Here is a 21,436-nt window from a genome sequence, read left to right as displayed (position 1 = left end):
TTGTATTTGTTGTGTGCAAGTCCATATGAGAGAGAGAGAGAGAGAGAGAGAGAGAGGACCATACAGAAGCAATCCTGTTGAAATCCTGTAGAAATAGTAATACCAGCCTCGTTGCTCTTTTGCTTAATTGGCTATGTTTTTCGGTTAAGGAGGGGGCATTACAAAGGAAGGAAAAGGTGATTGTTTAATGAATAGTAGACTAGAGGACCAGTAAGTTGGAAAATCCAGTGAATGTTGCCTACTGATCTACCTGCTGGTCTCTGCATTTCAGAGACATACCGTAGTTGAAGTACTGCTTAGATGAGCATCTTCTTGAAAATTGCAACCCTTTTTTGCAAGGTCTGAGTTGTGGGTTGAAATTTGGAGATGCGATGTGCGCACACACACAGTCAGTATCAGGGTCTCGAAATTAAAATGTTTCTGTGGCAGCTGAGAAAGCTTGTGCTGGACATATTGCTCAAAGGAATTGAAGCTCCATCATGAAGCGTTCTCCCAACCCCCCCAAAAAAATAGTGCAATAAACTGTAATCTACTTTTTTCATTCCTTCTTAAAGTGGGCATTTTAATTTGGATTATTGTTTCTAACAGGCAACTTTATGATACCGACTTAGCTATTGTATGGCTAAAGGGGGAAATGAATATATTTTTTTGGAAATAACAAACTGAATAGTTTGGATTACCCAAGCAAAGAAATGTGCCTTTTGTGATTCTCTGTTCTTGCTGTACAAGAAGAAACAATTTCTCTCAACCTAGGTGTATCGTACTTTATGACCCTGTGGTATTTTAATTAGGGCACAAACTACATTAGGAATGAATCCAAGCTATGCAATAAGTCCAGCTCTCATTCATTCCGGATGGGGCTTTCACAGGAAAGGCTTCCAATGGAGTGTGCATATAGTAAAGTCTTATGGACGGGTTGTTTTGCAGCAAATGTCAACTTACATTCAGCATAGACTGCTTGGTACCTTCTGGCTCAGTTCAAGGTACTTAGATGGATCAGTGGAATCTATTTTGACTCTCCGTTTAAACCAATGAAGCTGCCTAGCACCTCAGGGACCGCCTCTTCCTGTGAGAACCAACCTGAACTCTGCAACCATCGTCTGAGACCCATTTTTGTGTGCCTCTTCCACGAGAGATCCAGAGGGCAGCAACACGAGAACGGGCCTTCTCTGTGGTGGCTCCCTGCTTGTGGAATGCTCTCCCCAGGAAGGCTCCCCTGGCACCTTCCTTACAGTACATATCTTTGGGCCTCAGGTGAAAACAGTCCTCTTCTCCCAGGCCTTTGGATAATTAAAACAACCTATAGTCTTTTAAAATTGGGGGTGGGTAATGTTTTTGTTTGTTATCATGGTTTGTATTTCTGTGTTTTTACATTGCAAACCGCCTTGTGATCCTTGGACGAAGGGCGGTGCGGAAATTCAATAAATAACCACGGTGGTTCTTTTGGCATCTTACGTTTTCCACAGCGCCCTGCAACTTCGCTCTGTCAGGCAACCTGGAGAATTGTAAGAAAGCTAATTTGGATTCCTAGATCTACCCATGTCTCCCAGGCAAGCCTGCAGGGGAGTGGAGGACCATGTTGGGCAACGCAGAAGACTTCCTCCCAAACCTGGTGCTTTAGATGGAGGTGGTGGGGCTAAGGCCAAAGCTATGGCTAAAGTGACTGGTTGAACCATGGATTCTTGGTTTACAGCTCAGTTGGTTAGAGCATGGTGCCAAGGTTGCAAGTTCGATCCCCGTATGGGACAGCTGCATATTCCTGCATTGCATGAGGTTGAACCCGATGATCCTCAGGGTCCCTTCCAACTCTACAATTCTGTGATCTATAGCAAGGACGTCCAACTCCCAAGAGACTGCGATCTACTCCCAGGATGAAAAACTGGCAGTGATCTACCCATTGGCGGAGGGGAGGAGGAGTCAGAGTAGTTGAGCTTTTTTTTTCAGGGGGCTCAGCTTCAGTCAGGCCGTTGCAGGAAAGCAGAGAACAGCCGCCAGGAACGGTCTACCATCGCACGGCCAGAGATCCGCGAAGCCTTTTGTCAGAGTGAACTTGCAGGGGCTTCAGAGACGCTGGCGTAGGAGGGCGCTGACAGCCAACCAACGACCAGGACAGTACACCCAAGGATTCTCTTTTTCCTCCGCAGAAGAAAATCTACTGCTGTCACCCAGGGAATTGACCTGTCGATCGAGGTTGACCGGTTGGACATCCCTGACCTATAGGGTGCAAGTCAGCCTCCTATTTCATTGGAAGCTGTAGTGCCACCTTCCTCTCTCAGAAAACAGAGCTTTAACCTCCTAGGACAGGGGTCTGCAACCTTTAAGACAAAAAGAGCCACTTGGACCCGTTTCCGAAGAGAAAAAAAATGGGAGCCGCAAAACCATTGCGACATTTAAAACAAATATATCTCCGGAGCCGCGATCTGACAGCGGGCGGGAAGGTCACGTCGGGACGGTGCGTGACTAACGCACGCACCGCCCCCAGGCGACGTCACAGCCAGTACAGCGCCCGCCACAGTGGGGAGTGTTGGGGCGCACAATGCGCCTCCTCCCCTCGCTAGTATCCACCCTGGAGTCGCGGCAAAGGTGTAAAAGAGCCACATGTGGCTCCGGAGCCGCGGGTTGCAGACCCCTGCCCTAGGAGAACAAATGACATAACTTGCTGCCTCCCTGTGTGAAATTCCCCTCATCCTCCCTGTTTTCCAAGATTTTCTTCCCGGGACGTCCACAGGAATTGCTATTTGTTTTACTCTCTGGATTGTGCAAATTATTAAAGTTTATAAAGGGATACCAAAAAAAAGGGAAAGTTCTTTTTGTTTTGTTTTTAGCCATATGTTCTAAATGGATACGTGTGTCCTAGCTAGTGATCATAAAGGAAAGAAAGCATTCCAACAGAACATTGGCTGGATATGGTACATGAAGTTCCAAGTCCTTGTCTGAATTTATGCAAAACAGTTATGCAAGCATGTGTCCATAATAAACAAAATTGGGGGGGGGGTCCTCTTTTTAGTCAGTTGTGCTTTTTAAAATAATAACAATAGAAACCTCCCCCAATCCAATTTGGTTGTCTTTTGTCCTCATTTTGACCTATAAAACGCCTAATTGATATCAAACATTTTGTGTAGGGGCTTATTTCAGCTGTAAACATATTTTATTCTTGGCTACCATTTTATCCCTGAGGCATTTTAATTGCACCGTCTCATTCGAGACATTGAGCTTTCGCTGCAGACGTCTGGCTTAATTCGATGTCAGCTTTAATCATTCCAGGTGTTTGAAGCAATCACCGTGGTTTGGGGTTTTTTTATTTTTTATGTTTTTTTTACATAAGCTCAGAAAAATGTTAATGCTGCGTGAACTCCTCCTTTGCCTGATAAACACGGCCCGCAAGATTTATTAACTCGTTTTAGGAGTTGACTCCAAATAAGATCATAAAGTCATTTGTAGACCTTTTTCAGGGTTACAGATGTTTTGGTGCGGGATAAGATTAAGTGCGTTTGCGGATAATAACTTCTCCGGTGTCGCTGCCTTGTTGGCTCAGCGAAAGGGCTCAGAGATTGAGCTTGGCACGAAACGTACGCTTGGTGTGTCTGGGTCAAAACCAGACATGATGTGGGCGACAGTGATTTTTGGCAGCCCCACTTTCTCTACCTGTCGCCTCCTCCTCGTGTTAATAGCAGCAGAGAGGGCATGGGAGGAAAAAGTTATGCGTCTCCCTATGGGGCTGCTGATTAGCAGAGGAAAAACATGGGAAATCCTAATCTTAGATCTCTCTAAACCAGCCTTTCTCAACCTGTGGGTCCCCTGATGTTGTTGAACCACAACTCCCATCAACCCTATCTAGCAAGGCCAGAGCTCAGGGATGATGGGAGTTGTAGTCCAACAACATCTGGGGACCCACAGGTTGAGAACCGCTGCCTAAGCCGTCTTCCAGGCTTATGTCTGCTCACAGGATTCATTTACCGTAGAGGAGGAAGTGGGGTTGAGTGTGCTCGGTCTGCCCCATCAGTGAAGGGCCGTACCTCAATAGAAGGACTCCGGTTCAGTCCCAGCATCTTCAGGCTGGAAGAGAGTCCTTGCCTGAAACCTTGGAGATCTGCTGCCATCAGGGAACGCAATTCTGAGCTACTTGCGTCTAGCTTCCAAGATTTGGAGGGTGACTGTGTACAGGGCTCCCACTGTGAAGAAAACTTTGGCGCTCCTCTAGGCTCCCTGTGCATTCTAGAAGCCTACCCAACCGGAGCAGGAAAGTCTCCTGCTTAAGTCATTAAGGACGATGGGGACAGAGGAGGTAGGATAAGCATAGCTGCCCAGCTTCTTCCACTAGTTTTAAGGGGGGTGGGTTGTGACTCTTAATATTGCAAATGGGCTACCTGAAAAAGGCTTTGGTCATGGCTTAGGGATGGGTGCAACCGCTTGGTTCCATTGCAAAATGTTTCTAGTAGAGCGCAAGGAGCAGTTTATTTGGGGTTTGACTACCACCACCCTATCTTTGGTGATGCCGTTGTGTGTCTTCACCTCTTCTATGCATACATGCCCACGATTCATCTCGCCACTGACACTAACGCCATCTTCTTTTGTTTCTCTAGGTTTCCGATATCCAGGCGAGGACAGTTTTGCTCACATGGTCTCCTCCGAATGACCTTCTGAGTGTGGATAGGCACAGCAACGGTTTGCCTTATACCTGTATTTACGAAGTTGCCTTATCAGACAAAGGGAGGGATGGAAAGTACAAAATGATTTACAGGTAGAGAATATGCAAGTGCTACGATTTTTACATGGTTTTTTTTATATATATAAAAAGCTAAGGTGTTGGGGTTGGAAGGGTAAGGAGAAGCTGCCATCGCTGTTTTTCCAGCGTGAAGCACAATGTTCCTTCCACTTTCACAGTTGTCATTTTGCCATTCCCTCCTCCCTTTCAGCTCCCCTCCCAGCGTTTTTTTCCATAGTGTTCACCAGCTGGAATAGCCGTCTGCTGTGTGTGTGTGTGTGTGTGTGTGTGTGTGTGTGTCCCAATGACTTCCAGAGCGGAATATTGGTGGCATGCCAGCTTGACTACTGTGTAGTCCACACATTTCATCTAGAAAGAGGCCATTTAGCAAATAAATTTACGAATTCACCTTTTGCCTTTGAGAGCATTTCCATAAGCTTGGATGTCACTGAATTTTAATATGGGAAGCAATAGGGCTTGTGGAAGTGCGGGCTTTCTATGTATAAGTTCAGCATCGTATTGCTTTAAACAGTCACAGCTTCCACCAAAGAATCCTGGCGGCTGTAATTTGTTAAGGATGCTGAGACGTGTTGGAAGAACCCATCTTCCCCCACAGTAGAGCTGTAATTTCCGGACTGGTTGAACAGCCAGACCCTCTTCAGAGGGAACTGTAGCTCTGCAGGAGGAAGAGGGGTCTCCTAACAACTTTCAGCGCCTTTAAGCAACTACATTTCCCAGGGTTCTCTGGGGGAAGCAGCGACTGTTTAAAGTGGTATGACACTGATTTAAATGCGTAGCGCAGCTGAGGCCTTTCTATTGTAAGTGCTCTGGAGTTTAGAACATAGTGGCTGGGCTTTTGTAATATAGGCTACATGTTGTGAGTGTGTCACTGTAGTCACACAATCCATATTTTGTACCTAAATACAGTGGTACATTGGTTCCCAAATGGCTTGGCTCCCGAACAAATCGGCTCCCAAATGCTGCAAACGTGGAAGTGAGTGTTCTGGTTTGCGAACGTTTTTCAGAAGCTGAATGTCCGGCTCAGCTTCCGATTGAATGCAGGAAGCTCCTGCAGCCGGTTGGAAGCTGCGCCTTGGTTTTCGAACTGTTTTGGGGGTCAAACAGACTCACGGAATGGATTAAGTTTGAGAACCAAGGTACCACTGTACAGTACCTTTACAGCCATACCCTGATGTATGGTATGCCAGTGGAAATTCCACTGCTTTAAAACTCTCCATGGTATCCAAGAGGCATAGAAGTATTATTTTTATACTGGCCTTTAAGAGAGGTTTACAAAATGAATGAAACAATGAGCATACACATACAAAATATATATTTTGTAAAAGCTGTAAAACGGTGCCAGAATTGACTCGAGAATACCCCAAAAGAAGAAGAGTGGGGTAGGACTGATTTAGGCCTCTAGCCTCCATGATCCATTGATGACCATTTTTCTCTTTTTGACATCAGCAATGTGAGCATGCCTGGACTGTGTTAGACATTGATTAGAGGTTGCTCTGTCCTTAAAAAAAGAAAGAGAGAAATATTTACAGTGTACTCTGTTATGGAAAATAAAACCTGGGATTAGCTCTATTGTGCTTAATTGCATTTTGCACTGTTTGAAATTACTACTTTTCCTTATGAGGCTGGTTTTTTTACGTCTTTAGAAGTAAGGTGTGCTATACATTTATGTAAATTGGCACTCTTTGCATGAATGTTACCATTTTTCATTTTCTTTTTTCAGTGGAGAAGAATTGGAATACAAACTGAAAGATCTTAGGCCAGCAACGGAATATCATGTCAGGTGAGCTACATTGCTTGGGTAGATTTTGCAGTTTCAATCCATTTGGTGATAGATGTCGCAGTGGACTGTCCCAAACTTTATAGTTGCTGACATTTACATGTGGATATTTAATTATCCGGCTTAATTTTGTAAGTGCTTGAAAACAGAATCGTGTTTTCCCCTCTTTTGGGACATAATCCAAGTCAGTGTTGGCAACTTCTACCAGCTTGACCGATCGTTGGTGTTCCTCAGTATATCACAAAGTTTACAGATATTAACAAAAGTTATCTGGGATTGTCAATATTTGGACTGTCACTGTAATGTGAGTAAACGTAAAATACTGGAAATGTTCTGTTTTCCTCTTGACTACATAGGTCAAGGATAAGACCCCTTTTCCACACATGTTTAAACAGGCTGTGTGCTCCAAATCTCTCCCTGCCTGTTTAGATTTATTTCGTTGTTTTACATTCTGTTTCTGGATTGTTGTTTCTAAGGAAAAACTTTAAAAAGCTTCTAGAATGGTTGAGTGATAAGAATAAGGTAGACTAGATGTTCCTGCCTACAAAGAACATTGTATTTCAGTCTTGTTAGAGCAGGGTTTCCCAATCTTGGGTCTCCAGTTTTGGGACTACAATTCCCATCACCCTTAAAACTGGTCCTGCTAGCTAGGAATGATGGGATTTGTAGTCCAACAACAGCTGGAGACTCCAGCACAGGCTTTCGCAGAGTATTGAAAACAAAACACAAAAAAGCACCCCCGCACAAAGTAAGTGTCTCCATTGCAGCCCACCTGAGTCTTTACCTGCCCCACATCAAACGTGGACATGGCTAGGCCCAAGCAGTCTCACAGCCGAATGAAGAGGTTTGGTGGGCTCAGTTAGGCCTTTGGGCTAGAGTTTCTCCATGCTTGAGTTAAAGAATGTAGAACCAACGGATGATTGTCAACTAAGGCTGCGTTCAGACATGGAGTTTATTGCATTAGTTTTACTGTATATATAATACTAGCACTTCTGTCCCAATTTCAAACGCCCTTTACATAGCAGTACCCTGCTGTGTTGTAGAAATGTGGCTTTTTGGTTAATACGCCACCATGCTAAAATTTTGATTGGCGGGAAAGAACTGCAGGCCGCCATACTGCCCCAGACCTTATCAGCACAAAACTCCCACCATTTTCCAAGTTAAGGGAGTTGCAAAACGGTATTTTCCTGGAAATGACACAGAAATGAGCCCTGAGCTTCCACTTGATTTCCAGAAAATGGCTTTTGCGTTATGTGAAAAGTCACATAACATGCAAAAAACAAGCAGTTGTGGAAATGCCTTAAGTTTTTCTTGGAGTTGACCCATTGAAATCAATTTGCCTAACTTAGTTCATTAAATTTAATGGATCTGCTCTGAGTAAGACGTAGTTAGCTACTGCCCAAGTTCTCCCCAAATACTACCAGACCCCAGAGAACGGTGCAAGAAGAAAAGAGATAAATCCCCAAACAGGTTACTGGGGTCCTGTCCTAGATTGAGGGCTAATGAACAGCCGGGTTCTTCCAACACCAGAACTCCCTTCTCTGGCATGTCGCTGTGTGGGGGAAGCATTCTTGTCCAGCCGTCGGTTCTCTTTGGTTTAAGGGAGGGAATTGCTTCGGATTTCCTTGCTACGTTTTGGCAAAGGCAGAGAGGCTGTCTCCTTTGCTTGCTCCATGTGTCGTCTCCCACATTCACACACCAATAAAGAAGGCGTTCAAGAGATACGGCCTAGAAATGATTCACAGGGGAAACATACGGCTGGATCCAAGTTGCATCCAAAACGACAGCATACCCGCGGTCATACGGGAGAAGCTATTTACGTGTTCATTTGGTTTCCCAGTTTGGACGAGAGAGAGCAAAAGCGAAGTCAAGAGTGTCTTAACCTTGGCAACGTTTTCCAGAGGTTGACATTTCCAGAGGGATAAACTGTTCTGGAATATGCCTGTGGTTTTTGCTGCGATGCCTGAAAATCCTACACTACTGTATCAGGCTTTCCAGCATCTTTCATATGTCACTCCTTTGTGAATGCAGGTGTCTTTATTTCTTCCCAAGGAGATGTCATCGTGGGTCATGTTCAGAGCTTAGTAGCGTCAAATAGAAACCCACACAATTTCTAGTTGCTTTGTTTTGTCTGCATCCCTTTTAAAGGAGCTCTGCATTCGAAAGACACACGTACAAGCACGTAAATGTTTGGGTTAACTCATTCATTTTACAATGTAGTAGATACAGTGCGCATATTGCCATATGTCCAAGGCGAGCTGATGAGGCAAGATTTGCACTGACTCATGCCTTAAGCCCTATACCAGTTCTCAAGGAGTGCTAGTCTTCCTTGAGAACTCCAAGCCACTTCTTCAAAGCTTCCCATTCTAGCACTTCAGTATAGTCATGGGAATGCCTTGCCGAATGGATGGCGCAAATGTTCTTGCCTCTCACACCAGGTTCTGATTCACTGATCAGCCTGCAAAAAAAAGAGAGAACACTGAAACTCAAAATATGGAGAAGTCCTTTGGCATTGTCTCCCCCTAAGTCACGGGAGGTCATTTTTGAACCTGCGGCTCCAACCTGGTGGAACACTCTGTCGCAAGAGACAAGGGCCCTGCAGGACTTGACATCTTTCCGCAGGGCCTGCAAGACAGAGCTGTTCCACCAGGCCTTTGGTCAGGGCGCAGCCTGACTCCCTCCTTTGGCAATCTTTACAAAACTTTAGTTTATGGTTGCCATCAATTTGTATTTTAATTAATTTTTATAGTGTTTTTATAATGTTGTGCTGTTTTAGTGTTGTTAGCCGCCCTGAGCCCGGCTTCAGCTGGGGAGGGCGGGATATAAATAAAATTTATTATTATTTATTATTATTATTATAGGGCCATATTTGGGACGCGGGTGGCGCTGTGAGTTAAACCACAGAGCCTAGGACTTGCCGATCAGAAGGTTGGCAGTTCGAATCCCCACGACGGGGTGAGCTCACGTTGCTCAGTCCTTGCTCCTGCCCACCTAGCAGTTCGAAATCACGTCAAAGTGCAAGTAGATGCATAGGTACCACTCCGGCGGGAAGGTAAATGGCGTTTCCGTGCGCTGCTCTGGTTCACCAGAAGCGGCTTAGTCATGCTGGCCACATGACCTGGAAGCTGTACGCTGGCTCCCTCGGCCAATAAAGCAAGATGAGCACCGCAACCCCAGAGTCGGCCACCACTGGACCTAATGGTCAGGGGTCCCTTTACCTTCACTAGGGCCATATTCATGTGAATAAATAACCTAAATTTGGCTGAACTTTGTGCTGGCAGAGGGGGCTTGTCTGGACTGAAGATGGTTCGTTTCCGGTTTCGTTCCCCTGCATTCGGACTACATATATCTACTTTTAAAACTGCTTGATATTTCTTTTTTTAAAAAAATCTGTTTTAATTTGTATACAAAAATATAACACAAAAGCGTATACAAAGCCGAAAAACCGGTAAAACAGTATCATAAAAACAGGAATTCACTAACAGAACTGCTCCTGCAACTTATCAAACATCCACTTGTTTTCAGAAAATACATGTCTGCGTAGTATCCTGCTCCTACATTGGCTTCCAGGTCATTTCCCATCCAAGGCACTAGTCCAGTAGATCCGGGGGGGACCAGGACCTGTGGCCCTTCAGATGTTCTTGGATTTGAGCTCCCATCACCCTGATCATTGGCCATGCTGGGGGTTGGGACCTATGAGAGTTGTGGTCCAACGGCATCTGAGCAGGTCACGTGTCCTACATCCATGCAGTAGGTGTTTGGCGAGGCTGCAGCGTCAGATAACGCTAAGTTGTCCACCGGGGTCACCCAAGACCGACCTGCTAAAACAGAGACATTCTAGTGAGGTTGGCGAAAGGAGCAAGGAGCCACTCCTCCTTCAGATACAGCCAGATCAATAACGCCTACTTATTTCCCCCCCTTCAAACTTTGTTCCCTTTTTCAGGGTATATGCCGTCTACAATTCAGTAAAGGGATCCCGTTCAGAACCCGTTAGCTTCACCACGCACAGCTGTGCCCCGGAATGTCCTTTCCCACCCAAACCTTCGCACAGGACCAAAAATTCCCTAACTTTACAGTGGAAGGTAAGCAGTGTGAAAGCTCTGAGATCCATTTTGTGCTGTATCCTTTCAAAAAACAGATTGGTGGACTGTTTCTGGCATGTATGAGCAAGGGGAAGTACATTTGCGATGACAATAAGCTGTTTCCTATGTGGGCCGGGACTTCCCACCATCACAGAATTATAGAGTTAGAAGGGAACCCAAGAGTCATCAAATCCTTCCCCTTCTGAAGGAGTATACCTGAAGGAGCATCTCCACCTCCATCGTTCTGCCTGAACACTGAGGTCCAGCGCCGAGGGCCTTCTGGTGGTTCCCTCGTGGCGAGAAGCCAAGTTATAGGGAAACAGGCAGAGGACCTTCTCGGTAGTGGCACCCGCCCTGTGGAACGCCCTCCCACCAGATGTCAAAGAGAAAAATAACTACAAAACTTTTAGAAGACATCTGAAGGCAGCCCTGTTTACGGAAGCTTTTAATGTTTCATAGGTTATTGTATTTTAGTGTTTTGTTGGAAGCCGCCTAGAGTGGCTGGGGAAACCCAGTCAGATGGGCGGGGTATAAATAATAAATTAGTAGTAGTAGTAGTAGTAGTAGTAGTAGTAGTAGTATTACTACTACTACTTCTGCTAGGCTCGGGCCTCTTCCTATGGACATTCTTAAGGGATTTTTTGAAGGACTTCTCTTTATCTTCCTGCTTTTGTCAGGCAACTGAGGGTTCCCACCTGATCTTCTTCCTATCTCCAAGCTATCAGCGACTGGCCTGGTTCACCTGTAACAATAAGCCATGGTTTGTTTAGGCAGAGTGAGGCTTGCTTGAATGCCTGAGCTCAGCCTAGCTGGCTAACCATGGTTTGGGGGAGCGGGGTTGGAAGCAAGCCACAAAGTGTGAATTCATGATTTGGTATCAGCTTATGAACCATGGCTTGTTTTAACTGATGTTGCGTCCAAATCCAACAGCCTTTCCTAACCACCCCAGGAGGCTTACAAAGCAGCAGCAACGTGAGGCAAGAGCAGCTGGAGAACAAGCCAAGCTTTAGAGAAACCAAGCCGTGGCCTGTTTGGTCGCCTTTGAGATGATTCATGGTTCGTTGAACCAAAAAGCGGCTAAAACAAACCATGGCATATTGTTACGTCACTTCTGGTGTTAAACCCATCAAGCCGTTTCTGCTGAGAGGAACTCGTATCATAGCGTTTTGTGTGGAAAGTTGAAGACGTTTCTGTAACATTTGGGCTCAGAAAAGGGAAATTTCAGCAATGTGGTTAAAACTGGCTCAAATCGTCACAAGCTGTTTGATGCTTCCTTTGTGGACTTTCTGCTCAGTAGTCGCCACACAGCTGGTGTGATGTGTGAGGCAATCTTCAGGTTTGCTTCAGAGGGGGACAAAATTTCTTAAGAGTAATGCTCACGGCCAGAAGAGACACAAATGAAGGCACTGTATAGCTGATGTGGTAAAACATCTTTTGCTTTGTTTGCAAAAGATGGACTAGATGATCCTCAGGGTCCCTTCCAACTCTTTTGAATCCATGAACCCAGGTTCAGCCTCTGGCATTCCTAGACCCCAGTTTGACACTCTGGAGTGACAACTGACTGTTGCTGGTCAGTGTAGGCAAGATGGTCTGACTGGCCTGGATGGTCTGACACAGTACAAAATAACTTTCTATGTTTCCGTATAAATGATGATCATGAAAGTGTAAATGGAACCCATTTACTTTTTCCAGGTGCAACATCTTTTTAAATTTTTGCTGTGGGGATTTCTAAAAGTCTTTTTTTCCTGTAAGCTTCCTGCCAGTTTCCTATTCTGTTCTGTTTCTTTCTCCCCATGCACAGGCCCCTATCGACAATGGTTCAAAAATCACCAGCTACCTTTTAGAGTGGGATGAGGTAAGTGATAATCAATCAGGAAAAACAGCAATGAGCTTTCTGTTTTACCACAAATCTGTTCTATAGAGAAGCACAAAATCCTTCAAACGCAGGAGAATGGAACTCTGGAGGTGTAAAGTCAGCTTTTGTGTGGTTGTGCCCTGTAAAACATCTTCGACAACATGTAAACAATGCAATTCAGAAACACCAGTACAGTTCAAACCATGCAGGTGATTATGGCTGTGTATGGACCATGCATTTAAAGAACTTGACTTCCCCCAAACAATCCTGGGAGCTGTAGTTTGTGCAGGGTGCTGGGAATTATAGCTTTGTGGGGGGATAAACTACAACACACACACACCCCATGATTCTTTGGGGGATGACATGTGCTTTAAATGTATGGTGTGTACACAGCCTATGTCCCTGGTATTGAGGTCTTAAAAGTAAGTGTAAAATTGTACATTTTTGTATTTTCTGACTTCAAGTGAGTTTGCTTTTTTGTTATTGTCTTAAATGAGTTATCACCAACCTGGTGCCATTCAGAAGATTTGGACTTCAACACCCATTAGCATATCAGCCAGTCTCTGGTGTGATTGCCAGTGGAACACAAAACACAATCCACTGTGAGGGGTCTGAAATAACAGCCAACCCATACCTAGCTTGGGAAGCGTATGCATGTTTATTTCTTTAAATCCATTTCTCTCCTGCTCTTCCTCTGTACACGAAAAGCATTAAAATATAAAAAAGCCGCAGCAAAAAAATAACTTACATCCGTCAAAATAAACAGGTGGGTCAAAAACTCCTGAGTGAAGGGGACATGAAGGAGTCATCCAAATCTCTCAGGAGAAGAGTTCCAGAGTCAGGTAGCCACCACAGAAAATAGCTTTTCGCACATTGTCACCAGAGTAAAAAAGACAATTTGAATAGACAGACAAATGTGACTGATTTCAAAAACTCTACAGAGGTGAACTTTGTAAGCTCCTGAAAGAAAATGGTATTGTGCTTGAGTCAGCAAGTTATTTCTCAAGTCTGCCAGCTTTGGATACAGAAGGAGAAACTGCCTTTTAAGTTTCCTTAGAAAACAAACATATAGGACAAAAGGAGCGTTAAGCAGGCACTTCAGTGTAGCCTGCTTAGTGGCAAGCTGTCCAGGAGCTCCCAGACTTGCCGTCGGCTCCACCAGCTAATTCAGGCGCAAATTTTAACCCGAAACCGAGGCTTTAGTTCATTGAGAACACTGATCAGTCAACCAGAGTGTGCAGCATAAGGTACACACAGGCATTGCACAGAAGGAGGTGCGCACATGTGCATTTTTTTAAACAACGATAAAGCAATTAGTGAAAGATCGTCCATTTTGACTTTAGAAAATGTGACATTCATGAATCTATATTAAGTTTTGTGCTGTTGTTCTCTTTCAGGGAAAAAGAAGCAATGTTTTCAGAGAATGTTACTTTGGGAGCCAAAAACATTACAAGCTGACGAAGCTTTGTCCGGCTGTGGGCTACACATTCCGATTAGCAGCTCAGAATGACATAGGCATGAGGTAAGTTGCACCTGATCATAGCTGCACCCGTGTGCGTCGCCGTCCTCCCAAACTGAACTCAGAGCTAAGAATTATAAGAAGAGCCTTGTTGGATCAGACCAGAGGCCTACCTAGTCCAGAATTCTGCTTTCTACACTGTCCAACCAATTTTGTTCCAGTAGAGCATGTAGGGCAGGGAGGGTGGATGGCTGGCAGGGAGACCAGCAGTCAGGGGTGACTGGGGAGGAGGCATGGCCTGCATAGAGTCTCAAGGACAGGCACCCCCAAACTTGGCCCTCCAGATGTTTTGGGACTACAGTTCCCATCATCCCTGACCACTGGTCCTGCTAGCTAGGGATCATGGGAGTGGTAGGCCAAAAACATATGGAGGGCCAAGTTTGCCTATGCCTGATCTAAGGGGAAGTCTCCATCCCGAACGGCAACTAGCAAATCCGGTGTCTGCCCAGCACCTGCTCACTAAGATTCAATGTAGAATTTAGAATTCAAAACAGTGTGTGACTACTAAGCAGGAAAGGGGTTTCGTTTTTTGTGGGGGGGATGTGTGTCTCGTTGCACTTTGCAGTATGCTTGAAGGGCCACGCTCTCCCTCTTCTTTTGCTCCTTAGTGGCTTCAGCCAAGAAGTTGTATGCTACACGTCAGGGAATATTCCTCAAACCCCTTCCGCACCGAGGCTTGTCCGTGCTGGAGTCACCTGGGTCACCCTGCAGTGGAACAAAGCAGAAGGCTGCACACCAGAGGAAGTCACCACCTACACCCTGGAGATTCAGGAGGAGGATAATGTAAGTTCTGAGTTAATGCAGCCGAATCCAGGAAGGTCTGGCATGAACCTGAATACAGGTTGGAAGCCCGCAATGGATTGAAAATCCAGGGCACCCCCTCCTCTTGGTGTACTCTGCAACATGTTCTTAACACGATAATGGTGTACTAGTTATCCTGCAAGGCTTCCCCAGTGCTACCACGTTATTGCATCACGGAGTGCTACCACGTTATTGCAACAAAAGTGGAACAAAAATGGAATTGGGACATTGGTGGTACAAAATGTTTTGGGGTGTGACTGCCCCAATACTTTTGCAGGCGCAAACAGTAATGAAAGTGGTATTGCATATGACTGCCCTGATAGCATCATGAGCACAAATCATCATGGATGTGCAGTAAAAATGAGGTGTGCTTTTATCCTGTGGAGGAAGGTTCCCAAACTGTGTGGTCCAGGGGTCAGCAACCTTTTTCAGCCGTGGGCCGGTTAACCGTCCCTCAGACCATGTAGTCGGCTGGGCTTTTTGAAGAAAAAAAATGAATGAACTCCTATGCCCCACAAATAACCCAGAGATGCATTTTAAATAAAAGCACACATTCTACTCATGTAAAAACACCAGGAAGGCCCCACAAATAACCCAGAGATGGACACATTCTATTCATGTAAAAACACGCTGATTCCTGGACCGTCCGCGGGCCAGATTGAGAAGGCGATTGGGCTGCATCCGGCCCCCGGGCCTTAGGTTGCCTACCCCTGGTGTGGTCCATGGACCACCAGTGGTCCATGAACATCATTCAGGTGGTCCATGTCATGCTTGCATTAAATATCTGTACTGATTTTAATTGTATATTTATTGCTTCTGTTACCATTTTGCACATTGCATTTTATTGTATATTATAGTTTGATTTCTGTGGAATGCAAAGGGTAATGCAACATAAATAGGAATGCAATTAAAGAATTAAAGAGTATACAGCATCTCTCCCAAAGTGCATTAGAGTTGCCGCAACAGGCAGAAAAATCATTTAAGTGGTCCACCAAGACCATCAGGAAATTTCAAGAGGTTGGTGATGAAAAAAGTTTGGGAACTGTCAGGATACATCAACACAACAACTCTGGGTCAGTTGACATCCCACGGAAGTTGACCAACTCCTGACAGGAACCACGACTCTGGGGAGAGCAAAGGTTCATTCTTTCAGGTTGGCAGCACATAACTGCCACCCATGTTGTCTCTTCATGGTAGAGAAGTTGGGAAAGACAGAAGTGAAATAGTTATGCGTCACAGAGTCTAGATCTAGATCAAGGGAAGTAATAGTGCCACTGTATTCTGCTCTGGTCACACCTCACCTGGAGTACTGTGTCCAGTTCTGGGCACCACAGTTCAAGAAGGACACTGACAAACTGGAACGTGTCCAGAGGAGGGCAACCAAAATGGTCAAAGGCCTGGAAACGATCGATGCCTTATGAGGAACGGCTAAGGGAGCTGGGCATGTTTAGCCTGGAGAAGAGGAGGTTAAGGGGTGATATGATAGCCATGTTCAAATATATAAAAGGATGTCATATAGAGGAGGGAGAAAGGTTGTTTTCTGCTGCTCCAGAGAAGCGGACACGGAGCAATGGATCCAAACTACAAGAAAGAAGATTCCACCTAAACATTAGGAAGACCTTCCTGACAGTAAGAGCTGTTCAACAGTGGAATTTGCTGCCAAGGAGTGTGGTGGAGTCTCCTTCTTTGGAGGTCTTTAAGCAGAGGCTTGACAACCATATGTCAGGAGTGCTCTGATGGTGTTTCCTGCTTGGCAGGTGGTTGGACTCGATGGCCCTTGTGGTCTATTCCAACTCTATGATTCTATGATTCTATTCTATGAGTCTTGGCTGGAATTTATTTGCTCCAAGTAGACTTTGGAGCTCACGAGGCCACAGAGCGAAATTCTTATACTTTCATCTGTTATATGTCATTTGATAAATTAAATAGTGAGCTCATTCTGTCGGTGTGGATCCTTTATGCGGCCAAAATGCCACACACAGACAGAGAGAGAGAGAGAGACAGGGAGAAAGATATATTAGCAGGCTTGGGGGAACCCCACCGTTTTCAGGAAGGAAAAAATAAACGTGGCGGGGGGGGGGAGTCTAGAGAGCAGTGGGAGAAAATGAGGGAATGATTGGGGAAGGAATACTCACTAATTGTTGGGATGATGAGGCAGAAAGCCAGGGCTGGTGTGGTTGGAATGACACATCCTGTAAGGGTGTGTGGATGGCTGTTGCAGCATGCCATGCTGCAACGTTTTGTTGCAGGCCCCACTAGACTGTATCAATACCTACAGAGGCAGAAATTCATGCAGCTGCACCAATCTGAATAAATTGGGGGCTGCTGCACATTGAATTGTCTTCCTGGTTGCTACTTATAGAGCCTCAGCTGAAAAGTCACAGTGCCCTGGAATGTCTTAAGGGCCTTTTATAACATTTGTATAGGTCTTGCGATTGAGTTTTCTGAGTCGATTGTGAACAGAGGGTTATATTAATAAGATCTCCTATGACCCACGTAACAAAAGTTATATCTGAATCCGAGCCTGAACCTTCGTCATCAGATGCGCTGGGCCTAAAGTGCTCTACACTTGAGCGTTCCTATGAAACCTTCGCAACACAAAACGATTCGCTATGTGGTGCCATAGAAACAACATTGAAGGGACCCAGAAATAATGGTGTCCTTGGCTGCAAGGGACAATCTATGCATCCTTTGTGAAACCAGACCAGGGAGTGCTGGAGGTGGAGAGCTTTTTCTGAGTACTTTCTGTGTGTCCTTAGTTTCCACTGCGCTTTGCTTAAATTCCCCACCTACCCACCCTATTTCTGGGCAGCTCTTCTCTTCGCCCCTGTTGCAGGCTGTGCCGCCTCAACACGTGTGAACTTGGTACGTGTGCAGTGCTGCACCCAAAATGGCTCCCTGTGCAAAGCAAAAGAGCAAAGGGGTCCAATTAGAGGCAATCCTTTTGTTGCTGCTTGCCACTGTATGTCAAGCACACAGCGGGGTTTTTTTTGCAGGGGGGTTAATTCTTAATTGGCCGAAAGGACAAAGCTTAGGTTGAGTTGTTTCTCTCCTGTCCAATCTCAGTGCAACATGGTGGTTCCTTTGTAGCCCCCATGAGTCATCCTCCAATGGTGGTGAAATAGCATCAGGGTCTTCTCGGTAGTGGCACCCACCCTGTACAATACCCTCCCATTGGATGTCAAGGAGTTAAGTAACCATACAACTTTTAGAAGACATCTGAAAGCAGCCCTGGATAGAGAAGTTTGTTTAATGCTTTATTATGTTTTTAATAGGGACGCGGGTGGCGCTGTGAGTAAAAGCCTCAGCGCCTAGGGCTTGCCGATCAAAAGGTCAGCGGTTCGAATCCCCGCGGCGGGGTGCGCTCCCGCTGCTCGGTCCCAGCGCCTGCCAACCTAGCAGTTCGAAAGCACCCCTGGGTGCAAGTAGATAAATAGGGACCGCTTACTGGCGGGAAGGTAAACGGTGTTTCCGTGTGCTGCGCTGGCTCGCCAGATGCGGCTTTGTCACGCTGGCCACGTGACCCGGGAGTGTCTCCAGACAGCGCTGGCCCCCGGCCTCTTGAGTGAGATGGGCGCACAACCCCAGAGTCTGTCAAGACTGGCCCGTACGGGCAGGGGTACCTTTACCTTTACCTTTACCTTTATGTTTTTAATAGGTTGGAAGCCACCCAGAGTGGCTGGGGCAACCCAGTCAGATGGGTGGTGTACTATTGTTGCTGTTGTTGTTGTTACCGTATTTTTCCGTCTATAAGATGCCCCCATGTATAAGACACCCCCTATTTTGGGGGACTCAGATTTAATAAAATGGGGGGAGATACTATCTGTGTATAAGACGCCCCCTAATTTTTGACATTATTTTTTAGGGGGGAAACCTAGTCTTATACACGAAAAAAATATGGTATTACTACTACTACTACTACCACCACTACCAAGCAAGCTGTTTTGTTTATGTCAATGGCCCATTGTCCAGCTTTTGATATTGTGCTGGGATGGTGGTACCTTAAATCATCACCGTGCTCATGTTTGCAAGTATTAATGGCTCATATCAGTCAGCAACCAACCTCGTGGGCTGGGGCTGATAGGAGTTGTAGTCCAAGACATCTGGAAGGCACCAGGTTCCGGAAGGCTCATACAGCCGATCCACAAATATGAGCATTTTACAACTATTCCAGATTTATCACACATACGCAGCGTTCTGGCTTGTTTGATAACCTTGGCAGTGAACCCTCAGTTTATAAGCAAAGCGTAGGATGCTGCTGAATGCAGACCACCTCTCAAAATGCAAGGCTCTTGGTGCCACATAAGCTCATATATGAGGCTTTAGATTCATGCTCGTGAAAAGAGCCTCTCCTTGTGAGAAGATGCCCACATGGCTGGAAGGGACAACACTGGGTTTGCGCTCCATCTGCTGGGATGTTTGGTTTGAGTGCTGCAGTTGTTTCAGGAGGCAAACAGGCTACGGTAGCCCAGGAAGGTTTGATAAGAGGGCGGTGTCTGGTGCAGTCCTGAGAGGTAGGGCCAAGTTCTCGGCGTGTTGTCCCCCTCTCCCTCATCCTCTGCTTTTTAAGCCCACAACAAACACACCAGAGACATTCTGCAACCAGCTAAAAAATAATAATTCAGAACTACATAATCCTGGGAGGAACCTGGAAGGAGAGGATTTTGCCTGCAAGGAAAGCTCACAGCTGTCCATGGAGGCGCAGGTCAATTCTGTGTCCAGGGCAGCTGTTTTATCAGCTCCATCTGGTATGCAGGATGAGACCCTACCTGCCCGCAGACTGTCTCGTCAGAGTGGTGCAGGCCCTAGTTATCTCTCGCTTGGACTACTGCAATGCACTCTATGTGGGGCTACCTTTGAAGCTGACCCGGAAACTACAACTAATCCAGAATGTGGACTGGGAGCGGCCGCTGAGACCACAGAACACCAGTCTTAAAAGACCTACACTGGCTCCCAGTACGTTTCCGAGCACAATTCAAAGTGTTGGTGCTGACCTTTAAAGCCCTAAACGGCCAGTATACCTGAAGGAGCGTCTCCACCCCCATCGTTCTGCCCAGAGATTGAGGTCCAGTGCCAAAGGCCACCTGGTGGTTCCCTCACTGCAAGAAGCCAAGTTACAGGGAACCAGGCAGAGGGCCTTCTCAGTAGTGGCACCCGCCCTGTGGAACGCCCTCCCACCAGATGTCAAAGAGAACAACAACTACCAGACTTTTAGAAGGCAGCCCTGTTTAGGGAAGCTTTTTATGTTTAATAGACTATTGTATTTTATTATTCTGTTGGAAGCCGCCCAGAGTGGCTGGGGAAACCCAGCCAGATGGGCGGGGTATAAATAATACTATATTGTTGTTGTTATTATAATTTGGCACATTCTGCGAAAGAGAAGATCAGCTCTCTTCATGGGGCAACAGTGCCTTGTCGCTTAGCGACGTAATGAGGTTGACAGTGTTCCTTAATTGACTCTGTAGTTCCTGTTTAACTTATGTCCTCCTTTACGCCTTAGGATAGTGTGTTTCACCCAAAGTACACTGGAGAAGACCGAACATGTACTGTGAAAAATCTTAAAAGAAGCACACAATATAAATTCAGGGTAGGTGCACTTTTTCTCTCTCTCTCTCTGTCCTTTTCCAACCCGCCCCCCCCCCCCGACCCCAGTTTTCTATTGCAGGACTTAACTCTTCATATTGTGATGTTATATTTACATGGTTTGTATTAGATGTTTGGAGAAATGGGATTATTGGGTTAAAAGATGGGGCATTCTGGGGGAGTTAGCCTGCCCCCTGCTGTCTGCTCCAGCTACAGGTGATGGCCTCCCCACTCTCTTAGATCCTGTTGCTCCAGGATTAGGATCATAGCCCATTTTGTTTTCATTAGAAATGTATCTTCGATTTCTTTTGCTCACACTCTGAAATCTTGTTATGCTACCTTGTTACTGAAACAGCAATGAAAATATTTTGAAAGAGGGGTGGAAGCAAAAGTCTGGAATTGACGTCCGGGGGGGAGGGATTTCTGAAAGGCCTGAATCTGTTTTTTGCATTTTTGTGAAGAAGGGGGGGAAAGTCTCAACGATTTTGGGGTCTCCCTAAAAAAAGGCTTGGGTTTTTACTTTTTGAAATATGGCAACCCTACCGCACTAACAAGACTTCAATGCATGGAGCGGGTGGAAAACGGCTAGCAATTTAATAAACAAAAATCAGTTTTAAACTGGTTAGAAGGAAAGGCCATATTGAATATTACCTTTTTTGCTCTGCTATCCTAACATGTCCGAACCAAAATAGCATTTAAACAAAACCTTTTATGTCTTTCACTCAAGTTATCGTTCCTACCAGTTAATTTAAAAATTGGGTGAATTATTTTAAAACTTCCATTCCTATTTAATTTACATCTGCTTGCTGCTCCTCATCATACTTGAAGTATGTACCCGCCAAAAAAAATCTTGATTTAATTTTAATTGTAATTTTAGTATCTGGCCACTAGGTGGTGCCCTAACTTTGTTTTTTTGAGAGTTTATACTTTATGTACACAATTCTTAGGTTGATTTGAAATATATATGTGTGTACAGAAATAGTTACTTAGCGATATGAAAGCAGCTCCGTTGTTGAAATTCAGTGTCAGCTCTTCCACAGTGGCTCAAAGAAGTAGCAATTAAAATGCCGGGAAATATTCAGAATGGAAAACG

The 21,436-nt window shown here is 45.5% G+C and overlaps 1 protein-coding gene across 1 annotated transcript in view; it reads left to right on the top strand.

The window, feature by feature from the left end:
- Positions 1 to 21,436, top strand: part of FNDC3B (fibronectin type III domain containing 3B) — a 263,394-nt gene that overhangs the window by 195,389 nt on the left and 46,569 nt on the right. The window contains exons 8-14 of the mRNA XM_028731578.2: positions 4,584 to 4,741; positions 6,447 to 6,506; positions 10,447 to 10,585; positions 12,387 to 12,440; positions 13,838 to 13,962; positions 14,568 to 14,742; positions 20,261 to 20,347. Of these exons, the coding sequence (XP_028587411.2) occupies positions 4,584 to 4,741; positions 6,447 to 6,506; positions 10,447 to 10,585; positions 12,387 to 12,440; positions 13,838 to 13,962; positions 14,568 to 14,742; positions 20,261 to 20,347 (798 nt within the window). The remainder of the gene's footprint in view (positions 1 to 4,583; positions 4,742 to 6,446; positions 6,507 to 10,446; positions 10,586 to 12,386; positions 12,441 to 13,837; positions 13,963 to 14,567; positions 14,743 to 20,260; positions 20,348 to 21,436) is intronic.

This window comes from Podarcis muralis, chromosome 6, assembly GCF_964188315.1.
Source record: "Podarcis muralis chromosome 6, rPodMur119.hap1.1, whole genome shotgun sequence".
Classification (NCBI taxonomy): Eukaryota; Metazoa; Chordata; class Lepidosauria; order Squamata; family Lacertidae; genus Podarcis; species Podarcis muralis.
Note: the sequence above shows the minus strand (reverse complement) of the source record. Positions and strands in the feature narration are given on the sequence as shown.